Raw genomic sequence first — 19,985 nt, forward strand, 5'->3', positions numbered from 1 at the left:
TCTTGGCACTTCCCTTCTTCCTCGCTGGCCCAGTGCTGGTGGGTGCCATTTCTGACACTCTCCATCTATTGCACTAGCACTGCTCACCCTATTAGCACATGCCCCTGCAGAATCACCTCACTCAATCACCCACCTGGTCCAGAGTACCTCTTGGTGGGTGGCCTGGCCAGCACCAAAGCCTCTTCCAAGTATCCCTGCCCTGGAGGGCCAGTCTGGCACACTAGAATACCTACAACAATCAGAGCCCAATCTTGAAGTAAACCATGCCAAAGGACTGCCCCAACCACCGGCAGCTGGGCCTTGCAGCCAGCCTTGCTAGGGGCAAACCCCACATACAAGTTCACCTGCAATAGTCAACTTACAGCCAGGCCTCTCAGCCAGATGGTCATGGGGCCAGACTCACATATTAGCTACCTGAAACACTCATGGCTAAACCTTGCAGAGAGCTGTGTTGAGGGAAAGTTCCATGTACCATGAGTGTACCAATCACAACCCAGTCACAACAGGAGGGTGTACGCAGCCCACACAGGTCACTCTTGGGGCACCTGACTATGGAGACAAGGAAGGTTTACACTACTGTGCCCCATAAGATATCTTCTGTATAAAGCTACTCCTTCAATATTGGGAGACATAACAGATCCACTTAATATATAGAAACAAATAGAGTTAGGCAAAATGAGAAGACAGAGGTATATTCCAAATTAAGAAATAAGACAAAACCTCAGAAAAAGAATGAAATGAAATGGAGATAACCAATCTACTAGAAAAGAGTTCAAGTAATGGTCATGAAGATACTCACCAAAGCAAGAAAAAGAAGGTACACAGTGAGAACTTCAACAAAGAGACAGAAAATAAAAAAAAGAACCAATTGGAACTGAAGAATATAACCAAAATGAAAACTACACTAGAGGGAATCAACAGCAGATTAGATGATGCAGATGACCAGATCAGCAATCTGGAATATAAGGCAGTGGAAATCAACCAATCTGAACAAAAATAAGAAAGAAGAATTTTAAAAATAAGGTTAGTTTAAGGAAATTCTGACATAACATCACACACACTAACATTTGCAGGAGCCCCAGGAGGATAAGAGAGAGAGAAACAGAAAACCTACTTGAAAGAAAATTGGCTGAAAACTTCTCTAACCTGGTGAAGGAGATGGACATCCAAATCCAGGAAGCAAAGAGAGTTCCAGATAAGATTAACCAAAAGAGATCCACACCAAGATACATAACCAAAGTGTCAATAGTTGAAGAGAGAATTTTAAAAGCAGCAAGAGAAAAACTAATCACATACAAGAGAACCCACATGGGGCTATCAGTTGATATTTCAGCTGAAACTTTACAAGCCAGAGAGACTGGCATAATATATTCAAAATGCTGAAAGGAAAAAAACTTAAAACAAGATTACTCTACCCGGCAAGATGATAGCTTAGAATTGAAGGAGAAATAGGAGATTCCCAAACAAGCAAAAGATAAATGACTTCATCAACGCCAAAGTGGCCTTACAAGAAATGTTAAAGATCTTCATTAAATGAAAAAGAAAAGGCCATAACTAGAAAGAAGAAAATAATGAAAGAAAAATTCTTGCTAGTGAAGGTAAACATACAGTAAAGGTAGTGGACCAACTGCCTGCATAACTAGTATTATTAAGATTAAAAGACAAAAGTAGTAAAATCACCTGGAAAAAAACCACAAACACAGGCTAAAAACATGTAACTTAATAACCAGTGGGTACACAAAGAAATCAAAGAGAAAATTTTTAAAAATACCTGGAGACAAAGGAAAAAGGAAACATGAAATACAAAATCTATGGGATGCAACTAAAGCAGTTCTAAGAGGGAAGTTACAGTGATACAGGCCCACTTCAAGAAACAAGAAAAATCCCAAATAAACCATCCAACCTTACACCTAAGATAAGTAGATAAAGAAGAACAAATAAAGCTCAAAGTTAATAGAAGGAAAGAAATAATAAAGATCAGAGGGGAAATAAATGAAATAGAGACTAACAAACAACAGAGAAGATCAATGAAACTAATGGCTGGTTCTTTGAAAAGATCAATAAAACTGATAAACCTTTAGCCAGACTCTCAAGAAAAAAAGAGAGGAACCAAACAAACAAAATCAAAAATGAAAGAGAAGTTACAACTTGTACCACAGACAAAAGGGTCCAAGGAGACAACTATGAACAATTATATGTCAAGAGATGGGACAACCTAGAAGACATGGATAAATTCCTAGACACATACAATCTTCCAAAACTGAATCAATCAAAAACTGAATCAAGAAGAAATAGAAAATCTGAACAGACTAATTAGTAGTTATGAATTTGTATCAGTAATAAAAAACTCCCAATCAACAAAAGTCCAGGACCAGATGCCTTCACAGGTAAATTCAACCAAACATGTAAAGAAGACTTAATATATATCCTTCTCAAACTATTGCAAAAAACTGAAAGGCCACCACAAAAAAGAAAATTACAGGCCAATATCCCTGATGAACATTGATGTAAAAATCCTCAACAAATATTAACAAACCAAATTCAACAATACATTAAATGGATCATCACCCTTATCAAGTGGGATTTACCCCAGGGATGCAAGGGATGGTTCAATATCCACAAATCAATCAATATGATAAACTAGAAACAAAGTGAAGGAATAAAACTCATATGATCATATCAATAGATGCAGAATAGCATTTGCTAAAATTCAACATCCATTATGATAAAAACTCAACATAGGGGTTATAGAGAGAACATACCTCAACAAATTAATAAGTATAATGGAATATTATTCAGCCATAAAAAAGAATGGATCTTGCCATTGTGACAACTTGGATGGTCCTGGAAGGTATTATGTTAAGTGAAATAAGTCAGATAAAGACAAATACCATATGATTTCACTTATATGTGAAAAATAAAAAATAAAATAAATTAACAGCAAAATTAAAAAGTCCCAAACAAAAATAGACTCATAGATACAAATAATCTGTGGCTGCCAGAGGGAAAGTGAGTGTTGGGATGGGCAAATGGCAGAAGGGGATTAAAAGGCATAAACTTCCAGTTTCAAAATAAATAGGACAAGGGATACAATGTATAGCAGAAAGAATGTACCTAATAATCTGTAACAATGTATATTGTATGATGATACATAGCTAGATTTATCATGGTGATCATTTTGTAATACACATAAATATCGAATCATTATGTTGTATACCTGAAACTAATATATTGTAAGTCAACTACACTTTGATAATAATAATAAAAGATTATAGGTTTCTTATTATCAAATTATAATCAACTTCAATAGACAAAAGCAGCATTCATGTTTCTTTCTGAGACAGCTTCTCTACCTTGTGCCTCACATTAGGCTGCTCTAAGACAATGAATGTCCTTATTTCAATAAATCCCAACTTTCTTAAGTTGAGAGTGACCACAAGACACACACTTAAAATAAACCTTTTAGTCAGGTTAAAGGTCTATAAGGCATCACTTTAAATCTCTATGTCTTAGTAAAGGAGCTTACAGCATTTTAAATTTTATCAAAAGAGGATAAGAAAAGATCAAGATATAAATAAGAATTACCAAAATAATAACAGCAACAATAAAAATAACTGTATGCATCGCTCTGAAACCTTCACTCTTATACCTCGAAATCTACAGAGAATTCTCTTTTATTAAGTAATAATTATCTTGTAGGCCAATTTATATTTATTTATATGTGTATTTATATTTATTTATATATGTATATAATGTATTTATATAGATTTATTTCCTGTTAGAATTTGATGCTAAATTCTTATTAGGATATTTGTGAATTTGGTAAAGAGATTCTATACTATATGACTTCCTTGCCATGTAAAAAGTGCTAATTTTATGCTCAAAAAAGTAACTAGCTTTAGCATAGGTTTTCTGGTTCAATCATTGCTCTACCTTTTATTTTGAGGCTCTTGTTTATTTTTAAAATTTTGTTTTAAAGGTAATATGTTTTATGTAGATATCTTCTATGGCAAAACACCTGAAATCTTTTGGTGTGATAATGGGGTGGGGCAGACTTGAAGAGGTGGCAGGAGTAATCAATAAATACATGGAAGATCGAAAAGAAAACAGGAGTTTCATTCTTAGCTTAGGAAAATGAAAGCAGCTGACCACCCCAAACCCACCCCAGGGTTAAAAAAAAAAAAAATGCCAGTGATAATCACTTTTGGGTCAACTTGGCTAGGGTACAGTATCTAAATAATTATCCAGTCAAACACTAATCTAGGTGTTGCTATAGAGGTGTTTTTTAGATGTGATTAAAGCCTATAATCAGTTTACTTAAAGTAAAAAAGATTATCCTAGATCATCTGGGTCTGATTCAATCAGCTGAAAAGTCTTTATAGCAGAACTAAAGCTTCCTTGAAGAAATTCAGCCTGTGGACTGCAGCTTCAGCCCAGCCAAGAATTCCAGCTTGCCCTTCCTAAATGCCTATGGATTTTAAACTTGCCCTTTGGACTTGCCTAGTCAGCTCCCACAATAAGTTAAGTCAATTGCTTGCAATGTATCTCTTAATACATATCCCACTGATTCTGTTTCTCTGGTGTATCCCTGACTGATATATTGCCTTACAGAGTAATGAGTTTTCTGTCAATAGAAAGATGATTACAAAAGTGAAATGTGAATGAAGAAAAAAACCAAATTTTTAGAGAAGTGGCCAATATAGTGTGGTGGTTAGGACAGACTCTAGAGTTAGATTTCCTGGGTTCAAATTCTAACTTCACTGCTTACTAACAATATAACTTTGGACAAGTTACCTAACCTTTCTGGGCCTAAATTTCCTCTTGTATAAAATAAGAGAAATTGTTGTTCCTAACTCAAAAGGTTGTGAAGATTAAATGAGTTATTATACATGCAGTGCTATCAGTGTCTGGCAGTAGGAAAAATTAAGTAATTTCTAAAAAGGTGATATGTAGATAGAGCTTTAAGAGGCCCTTGAATTCTAGGACAGTTTCAAATGCACAATTTTTAAAAGAAAACATCACCATCATGTTAGGGGAGCAGTGTAACACAAGGGCCTTGAATTAGACCACGTAAGTCTGTGTCACCCTCAGCTCTGCCACTTAACTAGCTGTGTGTTTAACTTCTATAACCTTGGTTTCTTACTAGAAAAAAAGATAATAGTATCTACCACACAGGGTTATGAGAAATAAATGACTTAAGCTGCTTCATGTAATTTTTAAAGTTTTGATAGATATCTCTAAAATTTCCCTCTGAATTTTTATCTTTTTATTCTTGATGATCTTGAAATTATGAATATACTTATATTTGTTAATTATAATTGTTAATATAATAGTTAATAAGTCAACTACTGGTAACCTAATATAACAGTACTCTACTAAATTAATTTGCAGTTTCTAATTGTTCACTGACTGGTAATTCAGACAACTTGTTAAAAAATGTGCCCAATCTATAGACAGTAGTCAAGGATTTCTCTCAAAAACTATAGCTACTATTTATGACCATCTTCCTGGTCCCAAGAGAAACACAGCATATATGATTTCTAAACCTCACAAGTTAGCATTATGTCCATTTTGCAGATTAGGAAAGATTTTGAAAGTAACTGTGCGAGCTGATATAAGTATGCTAAACATCTATTATTGTTTCTTTGAGAACACTTCTACTACTTTATGGATTTCAGTGTGATACAGACACCAGGTTAATAATGTTAAATGCCCAAATAAGTAATTTCTAAACACCAAAGTAGCTAGCTTCTAAATTATCATAGAATATTCAGTTAATTTATTTAAAAGTGGGGAGAGGGCATGTAATTCAATTCCTTTCTCAATTAGAAGACTTTATATTTGCAGTTAATAAAAGCTCTATCTTCACAGAGAATAAAAATCTGTTCCCATTTAACTATGAAAGTATGAATATTTTTAAATCAAGAAGAGATACAAATTTAAACTGAAGTATATGTATACAGAACATATAAACCAACGTGATACTACTTTGTTTTGGTTATACACCATAAATTGAAAATTCATACTGTTAAAATACATTCACTATATTTTCTTTTTATCCAGAAATTACATTGTTAAAAAGCAAATTTTTAAGTACTTTGCTAAATTTTTAATAGAATTTTTAAACAGGCATTGTCCATATGTTATATTTAATGCTACAATAAAATTGGGCTACTTGTAGTTCATTTAATATATATGTTAGTTGAATGTGTATATACTCCAACTTTTTATATTTAATATCTATATTTAGATATGTACTTAATATGTACATTCCCACTCTACAATACCTTAGATACTTAAGTCAAAGATTATACCCTAGATTCATTTCATTCTATCCTCTTTCTGACAACCACCCACCTATTTAGCTCTCTCCCTTTAATATGTAATTTCAACAATCTTCAGACCTTAACAAGACCCTAGTCCTTTTCACTATACTTCATACTTTAACATTCTTTTTCCTCCTTAAAAAGCATAAATTGCAAGCCTAAGCATTATAATCACCTCTCTGCATACATACACTTCCAGACCACTCTCTTTTTAACATTTTTTTATGTTTTTATGTTGTTACACACTTAAGTGCTTATAAGGCAGACTGCAACTTTCAAACAAATTGTATTTTAAAAGTTGAACTGTGTTAAATACAAGTTATGTTATCTGCACAATAACTGTAAATATCTATACTATAGAAAGAGAAAACAAAGAGTATTCTTTAAATACTATTCTCAGGTTTTATCAACACACATTTAAATTACCTATAAATCAAAGGCCAGTTCACTTTACTAGGTAAGAGAGGAAGAAGGGAGACAATGTAGAGTCAAGCAAAACAGAAAGGTAAAGAAAAAGGGGTGTAATTTAAAAACAAGTGAGGGACACCTGGGTGTCTCAGACAGTTAAGTGTCTGCCTTCAGCTTGGGTCATGATCCCAGGGTCCTGGGATAGTCCTATAAGGGCTCCTTGCTCAGCGGGGAGCTTGCTTCTCCCTCTGCCTGTGCGTGCGCACGCTCTCTCTCTCTGACAAATACAAATAAAATCTTAAAAAAAAAAAAAAAGAAAAGCAGGTTGAAAATAAAAGAGAAGATGCAATAGCATAAGGCCCTTAGGATCCAAAATAATGATGGAAGGATTGGCCTTGTAAAGGAAGGTGTATCAGCCAACAGTCGTTTTTGAAACAGGTCAAAAAAGTTATTTCAAGTCCTCCCATCGAAGGGGGGAATTTAATTCACCTTCCTTCAAATATGGACTCCTCTAAGTGACTTACTACTAATAAATAGAGGGCCACAAAAATGACACTGTTTGACTTCAGAGGCTAGGTCATAAAAAGTGATACAGCTTCCACCTAGATCTCTCCCATTTCCTTAGAACTCAGCCACCATAAGAAAGCCCAAGCCACACGTAGAGGCCACGTGTAGATGTTCCAGCTGGAAGTCCCAGATAATGTTCCAACTACCTACAGCCAGCACAAGAAAATGGGAATGAGCAAGTCTTTTGGTGATTCTAGACCCTAGCCTTTAAGCAGAGCTAGTTGCTATCAAAGCAGAGATGAGGTATCCTTGTAGAGCTCTGCCGAAACTGTACTTTCCGAAGCAAAATAAATGTTATCATTGCTTTAAGCCACTAAATGAAGGAGTGATATGTGATGTAACAACAGATAAATGGAACAGACAATTCTTCTATCAAAACAAAATAACAAAATAAATTAAGTTAAAATCTAGCATGTGTGCATGTTTGATAGAAAGAAGGTGAAGGGATTCTTGTCTGATATATTTTATTTTCTTTGTGAGATCTGAGGTAAGATCATCTCTTAAAATGAGAGTGACACTGAAGATTCAAAAGGGTGAAGAGAATAAAATAGAAATTATAAAGAATGGGACAGTGTTGATCAGAGAAATATGGCAGAATTTTCAAATCATGCTGACAGTCTATTTGAGGCTGAATTCATATTGCCCTTTTACATGGTTTTCTCTAGTGGTTTTTTAGCTCTTAGCTGAAAGCACTGAGAAAGTTGAGTTTATCAGTTAGAGTTCTGTCAGAAAGATGTGATAAAAAGATAAAAGTGTAACGGATCTTGGGGACCATGTAGTCCTTTCCTTTAAGAAGGAAAACGAAGAAGTGAGAGACATGATGGATGAATGGATGAAAGATTCTGATGAAGAATAACAGTAAGAATATTTAAAGAGCAAAGAAAAAGGAGAGGATGTTGTGATCAGAAAATGGTATGTGTACATTAATGATTCTTGAGCAGTTAAAAAATCAAGTCAATAGAAGGGGATAGGAAATAATGTGGTCAAGGAACTGAAATGCAATGGTAAGAAATGGGTCATCCACATAGAATTTGAAGCCACCTAGGATAAATGCAGGGCTTAGAGTATAGAGAAAGATTGTGAGCCAGGTGTCAAAGTTTTTGATGAACAAAGAGAACTGAAAAAGAGACTAGTAAATGAAAGCAACAAAGATGGGAACACAGTAGTACAGCTTAATAGTAGAGGCTGTGTCTTGGTCCTGTTTGGGCTGCTATAACAAAATATCATAGATGGAGTGACTTATAAACAAAAGAAATTTATTTCTTACAATTCTGAAGACTGAAAGTTCAAGATTATGGTGCCAGCAGATTGTCTGGTAAAAGCCCCTTCTTCACTGACCACCATCTTCTCACCGTAATCTGATCTGGCAGAGGGGGCAAGGGAGCTCTCTTGGGCCTCTCTTATAGGGGAGCTAACCTCATTCATTAGGGGCCTCATGGGGCAGAGACCTCAAGATCTAATCACCTCTAAAAGGTTGCACCTTCTAATATTATCACCTTGGGGGGTTGTATTTCAACATACGAATTTTGGGGGGACACAAACATTCAGACTATAGCAGGGCTCAAATGAGCAGGAATTTTTTTTTTTTTTTTAAGATTTTGTTTATTTGACACAGAGAGAGATCACAAGTAGGCATAGAGGCAGGCAGGGTAGGGGGGAGTGGGAGAGCAGGCTCCCTACTGAGCAGAGAGCCCAATGCAGGGCTCAATCCCAGGACCCTGGGATCACGACCTGAGCTAAAGGCAGAGGCTTAACTCACTAAGCCACCCAGGTGCCCCATGAGCAGGAATTTTTTAAGAAGTTGGGAGCCTAAGAGTTTTTCCTAATCCAATGTCTTTCTACCTGAAGCCTGATACCAATCTCGCCATACCAACTAAAAGTAATATAATTTTGGGGCGCCTGGGTGTCTCAGCAGGTTAAAGCCTCTGCCTTCGGCTCAGGTCATGGTCCCAGGGTCCTGGGATCAAGCCCCGCATCGGGCTCTCTGCTCAGCGGGGAGCCTGCTTCCTCCTCTCTCTGCCTGCCTCTCTTCCTGCTTGTGATCTCTCTCTCTCTCTCTCTCTCTGTCAAATAAATAAATAAAATCTTTAAAAAAAAGTAATATAATTTTGACATATAAATGTCAAATTACTATATGCTAAGAAAGAGAGAAAGAGGCATCCTCCTATCAAGAAAATCAACTAACTGGTCCAAATAGTCCATATTTTGCAGAGAAAGCACCTGCCAACTGAGGGGAAAGATGGAGAGTAAAAACTTCTACAAGAGGCTTGAATTTTTTTTATCCATTTAACTATCCATGATTTTAGTTTCCACTATGAGCTAGGAACTGTGCCAAATTTTAGGTGTTAAAACACTAAACAAGATGGATACTATCTCTGCCCTTAGAGATCACAATGCACAGTCAGAGAAACAGCTGACAAATCAATACTAGTATAAGTGCTACAATCACAAACATAAACATCTCCAAAATGGACTCAAAGCCAGTTTCTATTTCAGTCAGTTAGTCTATCTCCCAAGATGATCTCAGAAATTCTATACTTATTCTCATATAAACTCCTATGTTGTATTTTCACTCCAGTAGCAATCTTATGATAAAAGGTATCACTGTATGTTTTATCATAAATATCTGTATGTATCTGTCTCCCAGCTTAAAATAGGAACCAAGTCTTATTTTTATTCACATATTTGCATCTGTGGACTAGCATATAGTCTGGTACACAGTAGGTACTCAATAAATACTGACCAATGACTAAAGGACTGAATGAATGACAAATAAATGACTGTTCTGTCTCTGTCATTCTACCATGAACTATGGCTTATTTAGTAACTTTAAGATTATAGCCTAAAGAGGAATTCATATTTTTCCCCAGTTTAACCTTTCATAGCTCCTACTCAGCTAGGAAGCTTCTCCTTTGATTAGAGGGGCTAAATTATCAACAGAACTAGCTCCTACAAAAGAAGCTAAGTAATACCTGTACAAACTTGTTCTCTTAAGTTTGTGGCTCACAGACAATGGTGTGCTGATACTACATGTCATCTACTTAAGAATAAGTAATACAGAAACTGAATACTCATTTTATTAAGTAGGACTCTAAAGTGAGATCTCAAGACAGTATCTTTTTTTTTTTTAAGATTTTATTTATTTATTTGACAGAGATCACAAGTAGGCAGAGAGGCAGGCAGAGAGAGAGAGGGGGAAGCAGGCTCCCTGCTGAGCGGAGAGCCCAATGTGGGGCTCGATCCCAGGACCTTGGGATCATGACCTGAGCCAAAGGCAGAGACTTTAACCCACTGAGCCACCCAGGCGCCCCAAGACAGTATCTTTAATTTTTTGAGGACAAAGTCCAGATGGAGCATACAGATTTGCCAAGGACTTAAGGTTTAGGTTCAATAGTTATTTTACAAGAAAACAAAAATTTCAAAAGCCACTGAACAGTTAATGTTATATAAATAGTAGGCAGCAGGGAATACAACCTTAAATCATGGCCATAAAACCTGGGACTTTTTACCCTCTAAATAGCAAGTCAGATAAGATACAGCATTTACACTGGATTTTCTAAGGCAGCTCTAATGTCAAATGTACTAGTGTATCATTTTTCATTGTGAATTGTCAATTCGTGCATTTTTTTTTAAAAGAGTCCCAAATTTGATTCAGAAAATCATCCACATAGATTCAGAACATTACTGAGTCTAATTTACATGACAACCAAAAAGTTAAAAACCAAATTATTACTATAGGAAACATCCTATACTATGCTTCCCACAAATGTCTCATAATTATGCTTTTACTTATTTAAATCTTCCAAACGACTATGAGCCACATAAAGGCAACTCTTTATCTCCCATCCTCAAGGAATTTTTAAAATTAAATAACTGGATGAATTTTAAGATTAAAGTAAAAATTTAAGCTATACCTCCATATCATTTAAGCAATTCAAGCTATACCTTCATATCAGGGGAAACAATCTATTATCTGCATTACAGTAATAAACCTCAATAGTAAGAAAAAGGTGACTTTTTCAGAAGTTGGTAAGAAACTGAGGGGGTTATTAGACCTATAAAAAGAATAAAAAGGCATTAAAATTTTCTAGCAATTTTTAAGTTGCTAAGAATACTAGCTGAATTTGCAAGCACAGATCTTTTTACATTTAAACATAAATGATTAAAAAGTAGTTAAATATATTTATTCTCTAAGCCTAGTTTATCAAGGTTTTGCTGTATTTTATTTGCTCTACAACTAGCTTTTATAAGTTTTGAGGAAAATCCCATGAGTTCTAGTATTTCAAATTAGGTGAACGATCACAGATTTTCTGTCAATGCTACTTGATCTATACACTTCAATCATGTAGCCATAACCATTGTAGTATGAAAAGTTCTGTTCTGTTTTTGTTTTTTTTTTAGTTTACTCTCATACACTGGACCTTCCATTCTCTTCTCCTATTAGCTGCCTCTGATCTTAACTTCCCCTGGTTCTGCTACATCCAAAACATCACAACTGGAGCTCTTGGGTGGTTTATTTGGCTAAGCGTCTGACTTCAGCTCAGGTCATGATCTCAGGGTCCTGAGACTGAGCCCTTAGTTGGGCTCTGTGCTCAGCAGGGAGTCTGCTTCTCCCTCTCTATCTGTTCCTTCCCTCTCCTTTCTCTCTCCCCCAAATTGATAAATAAAATCTTTGAAGAAATTTTAAAAATCATAAAAAAATTCAACTATACATAGTGTGTTAAGGGTTTTTATAATAATAGTAGGATGCTGTATGTTTTATTTCCAATACATTCCCCTGATCACCAACATTTAAATGACCCCTTTACCTGTAACAGAACATGAGAATATCTACAAAGACTAATATGGTGATTCATAAATCTGCTTCCTAGGTCAAAATTCAGAGGCTATCATCCTTTAAGTACAGGTAAAAAACAAAACAAAACAAACTTTCCCTAAAGACAGTACCTTATATGTACTCACACTGAGGCTCATTTGCCACTTCTCCACTCACATAATTTTATGAAAACCTTCTATAATTTATCCCCAAGTCTTGGTACTTTTTAAATATACATTCTTTTTCTTAATAAATATATTGGAATCATTGGATTATAAAACTGGAAAAGACCACAGCCTCATTATCAAATCCACCCTTCTCAAAATTACACTATAGTTTGGAGACATTAAAACAAACACTTATTCAAAGTGAAGTAATAGAAAGTACTAGGAATCAGAATCTAGATTTTTCTTATTCTAAGTTCAAGTTCTTACTATTAAATTATACCCCAACTTTTTAATGTCTACTTGAAAGCACTCTAGGGGAAGAAAACTAATATTTACTTAGTTAAATATATTGGTTCTATATTTTACATTTTCTTTCTACTATTACACATGGCTCTACAAAACTCAATAGCTTACAGGATGCATACTTTAATTATGAAAGCAATATTTTATCTGATTTTAAATTATTGTGTTCTTCAAAAGTTGCATCATTTTTGTCAGTGCCTTAGCTTTCACTCTTTTCAAAACAAAAAAGCTAAGCTTTTAGTAGCCATAGGAATTGTGTCAGATGTTGCAGTTCTAGTTTCTAAACAGCTGGTATTAAAAAAGGGAGCAAAATGAGGATGTTATATTATATGGAACTGATCCTCTGACCATCCAAGGTCATTTTCCCCCCATGGCTGGGAGAATCAAAGACAACAGACATACAAAACAACCAATCAGATACAATTTTTCTCAGAAATGCCACAGCCATCCTGAATTCAATATGCTCCCCAATTCTGCTCCTCAACTTGTTTTTATTTCCTGACTCTATTACTGGCATCATAACCCATCCACTAAGGCACAATAACTTGGGTGTTATTCCCAAATCCTCTTTTTCCTCATTCTCCAAGTATAGTTTGCTCATTTTCATTTTCCAAAGCTATCAAATTTTAGATTTTTTCCTGCATCCCTATCTCTACCACCTTGATTCAGACCCTCTAATTCCCTTACTTACATGAGAGTCTTCTTACTGATCATCCTACCTCTACTCCACTTGTCCCACAGTGACTCATCTTCACAATACCACCGAAGTGAGCTCTCTAAAACCCAAATTTGATCATGTCTCTCCCTTATTACCAAGTCTATAATAGCTCCCTAATATCTATGGGGTAAAATTCAAAATCTTTCCATTACATGACCTCTATCCATTTCTTCAGTCTTATCTTTCATTTTATAATTTCCCTTCTTCCCTACCACCAATTCCACCCTTCAAGTTAGTCATAATAGACAACTTACTTTCCTTTTCCTGTATATTCCATTTTGTTTCACTCCTCTGCATTTTTGCTCACTGTGTTTCTTCTACTCAGAAGAGTGACACTTCCCCCTGTAATCCCACTGTTGAACATTTACCATTTTCAATACTCAACTCAGAGCTCCCCTCCTCTCTGAAGTCCTTTTTGAATCTCACCCTCTCCATGCCAATGGAAATGACCACATTTTCTACAGTTTCCCCACTGAGCTTTTATGAAAGCATCTGTAACAGTTTTTCTTCCCCATTAATTTGTTGACAAGTATGTCTCCCCTTTCTGGAATGCAGGCACTCTGAAGCAGGTACCGTGTCATACTCAATCTTTACTCCCATAGATTTGCATAGAGTCCATCACATATTAGGAACTCCACTATGTGGAAGGAATGAATGAGCCAACAAAGAAAATAACCATATAGGATCCTCCTGAAGGAATATTTTTAAATTAAAATTCTCAAAATAATTTGGTACTGACCATAAATTCCATTTTCTATTTAACATACTTTATTCATTAAAAACTTAAGATTTATTCCTCTGAAAAAATCTAGGCACATATGTATAGTAACATTAATATTACCTGGATATACAGACAATTTTGCAAATTATACTAATTGTTTAATTTTATTAATTTAATGGAATATCAAAATGATTTATGGTCAACTCCTAACTATCTGAAGGATTTTAATAACTATCCTGGCTTATCTAGGACCTTTTCATGCGCTGCTTCTGCCACTCAATTATGGCTTACTTATCTAAGCTGGCTTTCATGTCTTTAACTATCCTGCTGCCATCAATGAAAAGCAACAATCTGTCTATATCCTAAGTGAAGGACACTGAACAGGAGAATGGAAAACATGGTTCCTGAACATGAGATGATTTTATGCATTAGATGATCTGCAGAAAATGAATTACAAGATCACATAACTGGATAAAATAATATGTATTTATTATTTCAATAGCGTTGCTGTTCATTTTGACCTTTTTTCTTTTTCAAAAATTTTTAACTAAAAAAAATTTTTTTAACTCAAAAACTGTTCCTAAGTACTTCTGCCAATTTAATAAATTGGAACAAATATCTGATAATTAAAAGCTTCAAAGACATGAGTAAGATATGAGATCACTAAATTTTTCCTAATCAACATTTAAATCTATAAAAACTTTCAATAAAAATATTTTCACTGAAAGTCAGTATTAAAAACTAAAAATAATAATAATAATTCTAGTAGAACCCAACAGAGAAATTAATTTCGTAGTTAACTTTACAGATTATACACAAATTACTATAGTAATCTGTTCACTAAATTTATAAAGGCTTATTCAGAAGAAATGCTTTAGAAATAAGTTAATTCCTAGTACGAGAAAAGATAAATCCAGCATTCTGTTAATCGACACATACTGGTGAGGATCCAAATTACCAAGATGATGGAAAGATGGGTTGGCATTTTTATTACATATAAAGACAGCTATGTTCTAAACCTGTGATGTCTAATATACCAAACGTTAGTAGCCACATTTAAGTTAAAAATTCAGTTTCTCAGCTGCCCTGGTCACATTTCAACTGCTCAATAGTCACATATAGCTAGTGCCTACTACATTAAACAATACAGAAACATTGCCACCCCACACAAAGTCTGCCTGTATAGTACTACTCTAAACCATAATGCAAATATCTAAGTACTTTTTAAAATGGCAATACAAATTTAAATAGGAATGTTTTGATTGGCTATTTATCAGGGAGGGAAAGTATACATTTACAAATGAGAAAAATAATTAAACACAAATACAAATAGCAATGAAGGGTTTAAGTATATAAGTTAATTTACATGGCTTAATTTGAAATTACACCATATCAAGTCTGAAAAGATTTTCAAGACCGTTTAATCCTTCATCCTCATTTTATAGGTAAGGAAACGGAATCTGGAGAACAGTACAAGAAAAAATAACTCTCATTTAAGATACTTAATATATACAAATGAAGTCACTATTAAAAAACAACCAAAATTTCCTATAATGGATAATAAACTGAAACAAAATAAAGTCTAAGCTATTCTGTGTGTCTCAGAATCAGTTTTTCCATTGGATACACATATGCTGTTGGCACAGTGGTTAGTATTTCGGGTCCGGGGTTAAGCTGCCTAGGTTCAGATGTTGCTCCTTGACTTCTTAGCTGTATGAATTTAGGCAAGTCATTTAGGCTCTCTGAGTCTTCATTTCCTCATTTATAAAATAGAAAAATAATTAAACTACTTCATAGGTTTGGAAAGATTAAGTGAAATTATGTATGCAAAGTCCACAGAGAACTTGGTTCATAGTAAGCCCTCCAAAAATGCAAGTTGTTATGAAACTTGCATTTGGTTGAACCTAGACTACTGGCGACCTTCTTTGATTAATTTCTATTCACCCTCAAGCTCCTAAGACAGAGAGATACTTTGGAAAACATTCAAAGATCATTATGCAAACACTAGGTTACATGGTTGTTCAAACCACTTATAGTGGTAGGAGAATCTGCATCCAAATCGCTACAAGCACTTCACCCATTGGCTTCAACACCTTTGCCATTCAAGTGTAATACGAAGACCCACAAGCAACTTATGGGGTCTAATTTTTTTTTTTAGTGAAATAAATCACAAAAAACCTTCCCATGTTAAAACGGCAGCATGTGTTTTTTATATTGGTGACTGTGGGTAAAGTAAGAAGTGAGAGACTGGATAAGTAAAACAATTTCGAATGACCAGAGTTTATAACTTCTCAGAGAATCATATACTCATATATTTAAATTTTATGCTTCTGTATATTAGTAGAAGTTGAAGTAACTACACTTAAATCCATATTTTTGAGAATAAGTTTTTATAAATACACAGAACAGTTGGTATGTAATGGTAAGAAATGCTCTTTCAATAAGTTTTAAGATATATCAATACAATTTCCTAGTTCACTATGGTAGAAAAATAGGTATCCAACTTAATGTTATCTCCAGAAAGTATAGAGATGAGAATGGCATCTCCAAGTCCTACCCTGGAAAATGTTTTATTCTAAGAGTAGAGAAATTGAATAGATTACAACAGAGGCACCAAACGGTCAAAGCTTCATTCTTCCGGAATATTTTTATAACGAAGCTCCAGAGTCACCTATATCAGGCATGGTCCAAACCAAACCTCAAATCTTAGTCAACCTTATACATTTTAATCATCATTTCAAATCAAACATTTTCCTACTTATAGTTTTCAGAGTTCTAACTTCACTTTCCGTAATATCAGCACTTATCATATTTTGCTCTTCAGTTAACTTTTATGAATACGTTTTTTCACTTATACTAGGTAGAAGATTTCTTGAACTTTTACTTAGTCTCCAAATGAAACTAATACACTTTGCAGACGTTTTGAAAATATAGGTATTAATTGATTATTTCATGAGGCAGAATGGAGTCAGAGCACCAGATTCTAGTGATATTCTTGTATCACTAATAATCTGATCTCAGCTTCAGCTTCTTCAAAGGTCAGGCTCTTTGGCTTTAGAATCATTTATTACCATTTATAATCATTAAATGGAATGATTATACAGGCTGATTTCTAAGATTACTTATATTTCCAGAAGTTTATGTTGTTATGTATCAATTGAAGTTTAAATAATTATGTTCAAATTTTCAAAGGCATTTATTTTCAAGAATAATTTTTTTAAAGAAATACACAGAACATTAGGTTTGCAATGGTAAAAGCTGCCCTTTCATTAAATTTTAAGAGATATCAATAAACTTTATTGACTATAGAACGGCAACAACACACACATGATAACATTGCTCCAGATGAAATTACGGAGTGATCAACACATGGCATTTCTAATAACTGTCCCTATGAGATATCACTCGCTATTTTCTTTTATTACTTCACAACATTCATTTAAACTACTATACTGATCTTCAGTTTCCATAAATAAACTTACATAAAAAGCTGGCTAACATACTTACTAAATAGGCTGTCACTAATAGTTGAAGCTCAGGAAAGAATTTATTCATAGGAATCATTTAAGTATATTTAGATAAACATTTAAAGTTTCCATCCTGTTTTCTATAAATATTCCAAGATTATCCAATAGTTCTGAGCTTCAAATCAGTACTCTCTTGGGGAAAATGAGTTTGGTAACTTAATAATGTAAATATATAGATCAGAGAAGAGTCTAGTATCATTATTAAAAATGGAAACACTGTACATGTCAGTACTTGCCAATGAAAATCACTGACATGATTCAATTACCAAGCACACTCCTTTGTAACACAATTAGCACGTTTTATCTTTAAAAGGAAAAATAACTCATCAGACACAAATAATTCTTTACACCTTCCACATTCCTATTCTTTCTGTACAGTTACTACATTTGTGCAGTTAAAAAAAAAAGATAACAAAGTTCTACCTCTACATTGGCTTTTTAAAATTTCCCTATCACATACTAAAGTATGGTCACTGATAATCTGTATGACATTACAACAAACTTTTCTGGAGCTCCTGAAAATTAACACCAAAACCTCACTGGTGAAACATAAACATATAATCTGATCTCATTATTCACATTAAACAAAATGAATGACTAAATCTTTCTGAATTGATTCTGCTTTGTTGTTAAAAAAAAAAAAGCTATTTCCTTCATGCTAAATTACAAAATTAACTGAAAATGCGTTACAAACATAGAAACATTAAAAGATACTAATTATACAAACTGGAATAAATCATTGGCATTCCCTCAAGTGCTAAAATGTCATTCAGTCCTGGTGATATAACAAGTACCATTTGTTATCTTATCATTCTGAATTATAAAATCAGAGATGAACCTGACAAAGACACATTAATTTTTTTTCTCACAACCATCCTGATTGATTGAACTATACAGAAATTCAACTTGCATGATTTTTTACTATCTGGTGTAAAGTACAGGGTCCCTGCACTTTCAGCGTCAGAAGAAATTCCTCTTATTGTGGAAGCACTTCAACTCCCAGAGACCTTTAAGTTTTACAGACACTCTAGGAGATTCCTGAAATGTTTCAAGCAAAAGCAAACCTGCCTTGGTTTTTTCATGGATAAAGTTGCAGTTTAGTTGTTACATCTTCCATTCCTAAGAGATGCAAGATTTCAAAACCACAGTTGCTTATTCAGAATTAACCTTACCTGCAGAGAGCCAGACTAGCAGCCTCTTACCTAAGCTGTGATTAGGCTGGGCAGAACCCAAGTGATGGAGGGAAAAGAGCCAACTCTGCCCGCAGCACTACCTGTGGCTCCCAAAGAGGTGGTCGAGGGTAGGGGAAGCGAGGATTGGAGTGGTACAAGGGACTTCTTTAACCGGACCATATTTGGGGAATTGTTCTAGCGAGTGCGTCCCCTCGCTCTAAAGAGAAAGGGAATCTCGGGGAACACTGTTCTCCCTCGATCTCTCCATCCGGCCCCTCGCGCTCGGCCCTCACGCCGGAGGCGGGGCGGGGGGGAGGCTGTGGAGGAGGAAGGCAGCTGGTCCCTAGGGCCCCCACGAGCAGTTCCCGGCGGCCGCTGCGAGGCCTGGACCATGCCCGCGGCCTCGGGGCTCCGACCCGGACGGGCGGTCGATGCCCCGCGCCCGCCCGCCCGTACGGTACCCCGACCCGGCCCTTGACTCACCGCTCTCCACCTCGCTGCCTTTCTTGGCGGTCGCCGCGTTCCCCATGACTGGGGCGATGCAAGGAAGGGGTCAGGGAGGGGAAAGGGGGCCGGGGCCGTCCCCGCCACTCCACCGGCTGAAGCAAGTCCCGCTTCTGCACGGGTCGAAGCGATGAGTGCTCCCGGCGCTAGCGCCCCGAGACCGGGCGGGAAGATTGGGCCGGTTCGGAGGGCAGGGCTTCAGCCAACTCCTCAGTCCGGGAGGCAGCAGCTGTAGCACCCGCGGCGGCTGCGGCGGCGGGGGCAGACACTCCCCTTTCCCCCGCCCCGCCCCCCTTGCTCGCCCCCCCCCCCCCCGCCCAGGCCCAGTTCTTTCTCCGCGGGCGGGCGCGCGCCGGAAGTGACGTATGGTCCGGACGAAGGCGGCGGGGTGAGGGGCCCTGATCGGGGGCGGCTGAGTGGGGTAACTCTGACTGGCACCTTGGCGGCCCGCTGAACTGGCGTGTTGTCGCCCGGGATTGAGCTCGGATGTTCATCCCTGAGATATGGGAGGTGGCGTGAGGACCGTTAGCTTCGAGGAACCTGTCGTCTCTCAGCCTGGAGTCCCCCACGTCCTGGAGCGGGGCCGCGGGAAGCCGTGTGGGCGCTCGGTTGCTTTCTTTGTGCGCCGTATCCCGGCGGCTCCTCGTTCAAAGCTATTCAAAGCTGCCTTCTCCCGACAGGCCGGGGAGAAGAGCGCGGACGTGTAGAAGATCATACGCGAGGGGAGCCCCGTAGTTCTTGCTTCTGGCGGGGGCA

The 19,985-nt window shown here is 36.4% G+C and overlaps 1 protein-coding gene across 1 annotated transcript in view; it reads right to left on the bottom strand.

The window, feature by feature from the left end:
* Positions 1 to 19,532, bottom strand: part of PRKACB (protein kinase cAMP-activated catalytic subunit beta) — a 121,269-nt gene extending 101,737 nt beyond the window's left edge. The window contains exon 1 of the mRNA XM_080801426.1: positions 19,209 to 19,532. Coding sequence (XP_080657552.1) covers positions 19,209 to 19,254 — 46 coding nt within the window. The 5' untranslated portion in view covers positions 19,255 to 19,532. The remainder of the gene's footprint in view (positions 1 to 19,208) is intronic.
* Positions 19,533 to 19,985: the final 453 nt, after the last annotated feature.

This window comes from Martes martes, assembly GCF_963455335.1.
Source record: "Martes martes genome assembly, chromosome: 4".
Classification (NCBI taxonomy): Eukaryota; Metazoa; Chordata; class Mammalia; order Carnivora; family Mustelidae; genus Martes; species Martes martes.